At 61.8% G+C, this 3,265-nt stretch overlaps 2 protein-coding genes across 4 annotated transcripts in view; both read right to left on the reverse strand.

Moving 5' to 3' along the window:
- Positions 1-170, reverse strand: part of QRICH1 (glutamine rich 1) — a 32,528-nt gene extending 32,358 nt beyond the window's left edge. For 2 of the 3 annotated variants that reach the window (XM_006770446.2, XM_006770443.2), the window contains exon 1: positions 1-170. The gene's annotated coding sequence lies outside the window, so the exon portion shown is untranslated. The other variant, XM_006770445.2, reaches the window with a different exon arrangement.
- A 1,009-nt stretch (positions 171-1,179) lies between these two features.
- Positions 1,180-3,265, reverse strand: part of QARS (glutaminyl-tRNA synthetase) — a 7,566-nt gene continuing 5,480 nt past the window's right edge. The window contains exons 17-25 of the mRNA XM_006770584.2: positions 3,131-3,265; positions 2,961-3,048; positions 2,741-2,884; positions 2,545-2,649; positions 2,288-2,380; positions 2,048-2,175; positions 1,895-1,961; positions 1,696-1,821; positions 1,180-1,313 (exon numbers count right to left, since the gene is read on the reverse strand). Coding sequence (XP_006770647.1) covers positions 1,263-1,313; positions 1,696-1,821; positions 1,895-1,961; positions 2,048-2,175; positions 2,288-2,380; positions 2,545-2,649; positions 2,741-2,884; positions 2,961-3,048; positions 3,131-3,265 — 937 coding nt within the window. The 3' untranslated portion in view covers positions 1,180-1,262. The remainder of the gene's footprint in view (positions 1,314-1,695; positions 1,822-1,894; positions 1,962-2,047; positions 2,176-2,287; positions 2,381-2,544; positions 2,650-2,740; positions 2,885-2,960; positions 3,049-3,130) is intronic.

A 3,265-nucleotide genomic window follows, 5' to 3' on the forward strand; every position in this document is an offset into this window, starting at 1 on the left:
CGACGTCGCCGCCGCCGCCGCCGCCGCCGCCGCCGCTCTCCCCGCCGGCCCCGCCGCACCGCTCGGGGGTCCGGTTCTGCCGTCGCCGCTCCAAGACCGACAGGATTTTCCCCTCACAGGTCCCTGGGCGCCATCTTACATTCAACCCTCACAGCCAATGGGTGCCGAATGCCCCTCTCGCGATATTCTGAGCGTTAGATCCCGCGAGAGTTGAGACTGCCTCCTGGCCTGACTTAAAGGGAACGCTTCTGGCGAGGAGGTAGGCCCGGCCTTTGGCGGCGGTAGCGGCGAAAAGAGGGGTATAGGGCGGAGCGCCCCGCCCCGAACGCCCCTTCATGCGGGGCGGAGCCCGCCCCGGAGGTCGGCCTCACCCTGGAGCCGGGGCAGGATCGGGGCTCAAAGCTTGCTCTCCATGTCCACCTTCTGCCACCTGCCCCACGCGGGGCCGGCCTCGGTTAAGGTGGCCCCCACAGCTGCTGACCTAGGCCTGGCGTTCCAGCCGCGTCCCACCTGGGACGCCCCCTGGATACTGTCCTCTAAATACCCCTCGCTCCTGGGCCCCTCCTTCCCCCCACCATATTCTGCTTTTGTGACTCGGCCTCCCGCAGTCCAGTCCACCTTAAAGGGGGCCTCGGGTAGCCGGTGTTTGTATACAGGGAAAATGTGGAGGGTGTTAAAGCTGCAGGCGCACGCGGGAAGGGCAGTCAGCGCCACCCTTCCCTTTGAGACCTCTGGACCTTTGCACTTGTGCTTCCTGCACCGGCAAACTCCCTGTCCCTGGGGTTCCGCCCTGGAGTCACTTCCTGGAAGTAGTCTGCAGCCAGGCTGGGCCAGGAACCCCCTCCCACCTCCTCCGGGCGCAGGGAGCCTCCTGGCACAGTTCCTGGTCATTGTCTTCCTCTTCTCACTGTGCCCTGCACCTGGTAGACACTCCATCAGGTGCTGGATCTCGGGCAGGGAGCCTGGCCTCTCTTCATCTAACTGGGCTGGCACAGGGCTCCTAACGGGAGCCGCACACCAGGCCACCGCCACGCCCTCCGACTGGATGCAGAGGAGTATCAATCAGGCCCCGCCCCGCACTGGTGGCTGTGCGCAGTGTGTCAGCCCCCCTCCGCACCCCCCAGCGTGTCTCTAACGCGCGCAGGTGCTGGGAGGGCAGACAGGTCACACAGACTCCCGGGGCAATTCAGCTGTTCTTTATTGACATGGAGTCTAGGTGCCCCCAGCTTCCAGAGGATGAGGTAAGTCCACGGGCTTCCTGCTCACACCTTTCCTGGGTCCTCCTTCAGGGTGACGGTCCGGTTGAAGACGAGCTGGAGGGCAGAGGGAAGGAATGATCACCAAACCAACTACAGGTACCCCACACCTCCTTCACCCAGAGGTGCTGAGGGTCAGGACCCTCGGGTTCTCAGTAACTTGAGGACTTCGGGTAAGGGACTCGGTGGCTCTGGGCCTCCATTTATAAGGGTTAGAACAACCCCTATGCCGGCCCCCTCCCTTCGGGAGTAAGAAAGGCAGAATCCGTACAAAATTTTGTGCATGGACTTAACCTCTGAACCTGTTTCCCCATCAGTAGAACATGACCCTCAATTCAGGTGGTGAGGATTAATAACTGAGGGATGTGGGCAAAGTGCTCGGCACAGTGAATGGAAGCCACCACTATCACGGAGGAAAGGCCGGCATTAGTCCAGTCACCTGTCCCTCGTGGCTGTCTGGATCCACGGAGAAGTAGCCAAGGCGCTCAAACTGGAACTTGTCGAAGGGCTTCGCCAGGGCCACAGAACAATCCACTAATGCTGCCTCCACCACATGCAGCGATGCCTGCGGGCAGGAAACTCAGGTGGCCATCCAGTCAGGGAGCCCTGCCCGACTCCCCCACGCCCCACAAGCCTACCGGGTTCAGGTCACTTAGGAAGCCACCGGGCACCTCTGCAGGATCCTCTGGGTTCTTATGCTGAAATCTGTAGCCAGAGGGAAGGTCAGACTCCGGCTGGGCAGCACAGCTGGCGATGCCCGTCTCTTTATCCCACCCCTGCTGTTCACTCACAGTCGCTCGTAGAGGCGAACCTCACACGTCAGAGGCTGTGACACCCAGTGAATAAAGGCCTTGGGCTTTTCTCCTGCATCTGCCTTTCTGCAGGTCACCTCCAGACTTTCCACACAGCCACCGGGGCCCTGCCATCAGGGGGAGAGGCCTGCAATGAGGCCTAGGGACCAGGTCTGCAGGCTGCACCCCAGGTCCTCACCCTGCAGGCACCGTGGTGGGAAGGCTGCTGCTGGCTCTCACCTTGATGACTCGCTGCAGCTCAATGACATAGCCTGTATGCCTCAGGCCCACAGGCTGGCCCCGCGCCAGGCGCTTATAGCCGGGCTCTGGTTCCTAGAGGGGGGAAGTAGGGTGGCCACAAGGGGCTGCAATGGTCGAAAAGGTACCAGAGGCTTCTCCCCACCCCTGTGTTGGGCAGGGTTGGTTCACTGAAGCAGGAAGTAGATGGCCTTCAGGACGGCTCAGCAGTGAACAGGACCCTCCACCCTCCTATTCACCTCCTTGAAGTCCGTCCTCTCGATGAAGACGGTGAACCCAAAGGGAACCTGATGGAAGCCCTTGGTCTCATCAGCTGGGAAGTTGGGCACCTGGATGTCCAAAGACTACAGCCAAGAAATGGGTGTCAGGGTCACTGAGTGCCGGAGCACCCCCACACCGACGCACACCCACACACGCACACCCACACACGCCTACCTTGGCAGCAGGAAAGTTGGTGATGATGACCTGTAATGGCTCCAGCACAGCCATGGCCCGTGGGGCTGTGTCATTCAATACATCACGCACGCAGGACTCTAGCAGATGTGGCTCCATTGTGGTCTGTGCCACTGTCACCCCCACCTAAGAAAGGGCAGCCTCAGTCCCAGCCACAGGCACAGACCGCGGTGCTCGGCCCGCCCCCGTCCACGGGTCGTACCCGCGCACAGAAGTTGTTGATCGCCTCGGGAGGGAAGCCCCGCCGACGCAGGGCTGTGAGCGTGAAGAGCCGCGGGTCGTCCCAGTCCCTGTGGCAAGGAGGCTGTGAGACTCTGGCAGCACCGAGCACCGGTCCCGCCAGCCCTTGGAGAGCCAAACAAGCACACCGACCGTACAGCGCCGTTCGCCACCAGCTGGAGGATCTTCCTCTTGGAGACCACCGCGTAGTGCAGGTTGAGGCGGCCGTACTCCCACTGCACGGGGCAATAGACGTCCAGCGCGTTGCACAACCAGAAGTAGGAAGAG

This window comes from Myotis davidii, unplaced genomic scaffold (assembly GCF_000327345.1).
Source record: "Myotis davidii unplaced genomic scaffold, ASM32734v1 scaffold663, whole genome shotgun sequence".
Lineage (NCBI taxonomy): Eukaryota > Metazoa > Chordata > Mammalia > Chiroptera > Vespertilionidae > Myotis > Myotis davidii.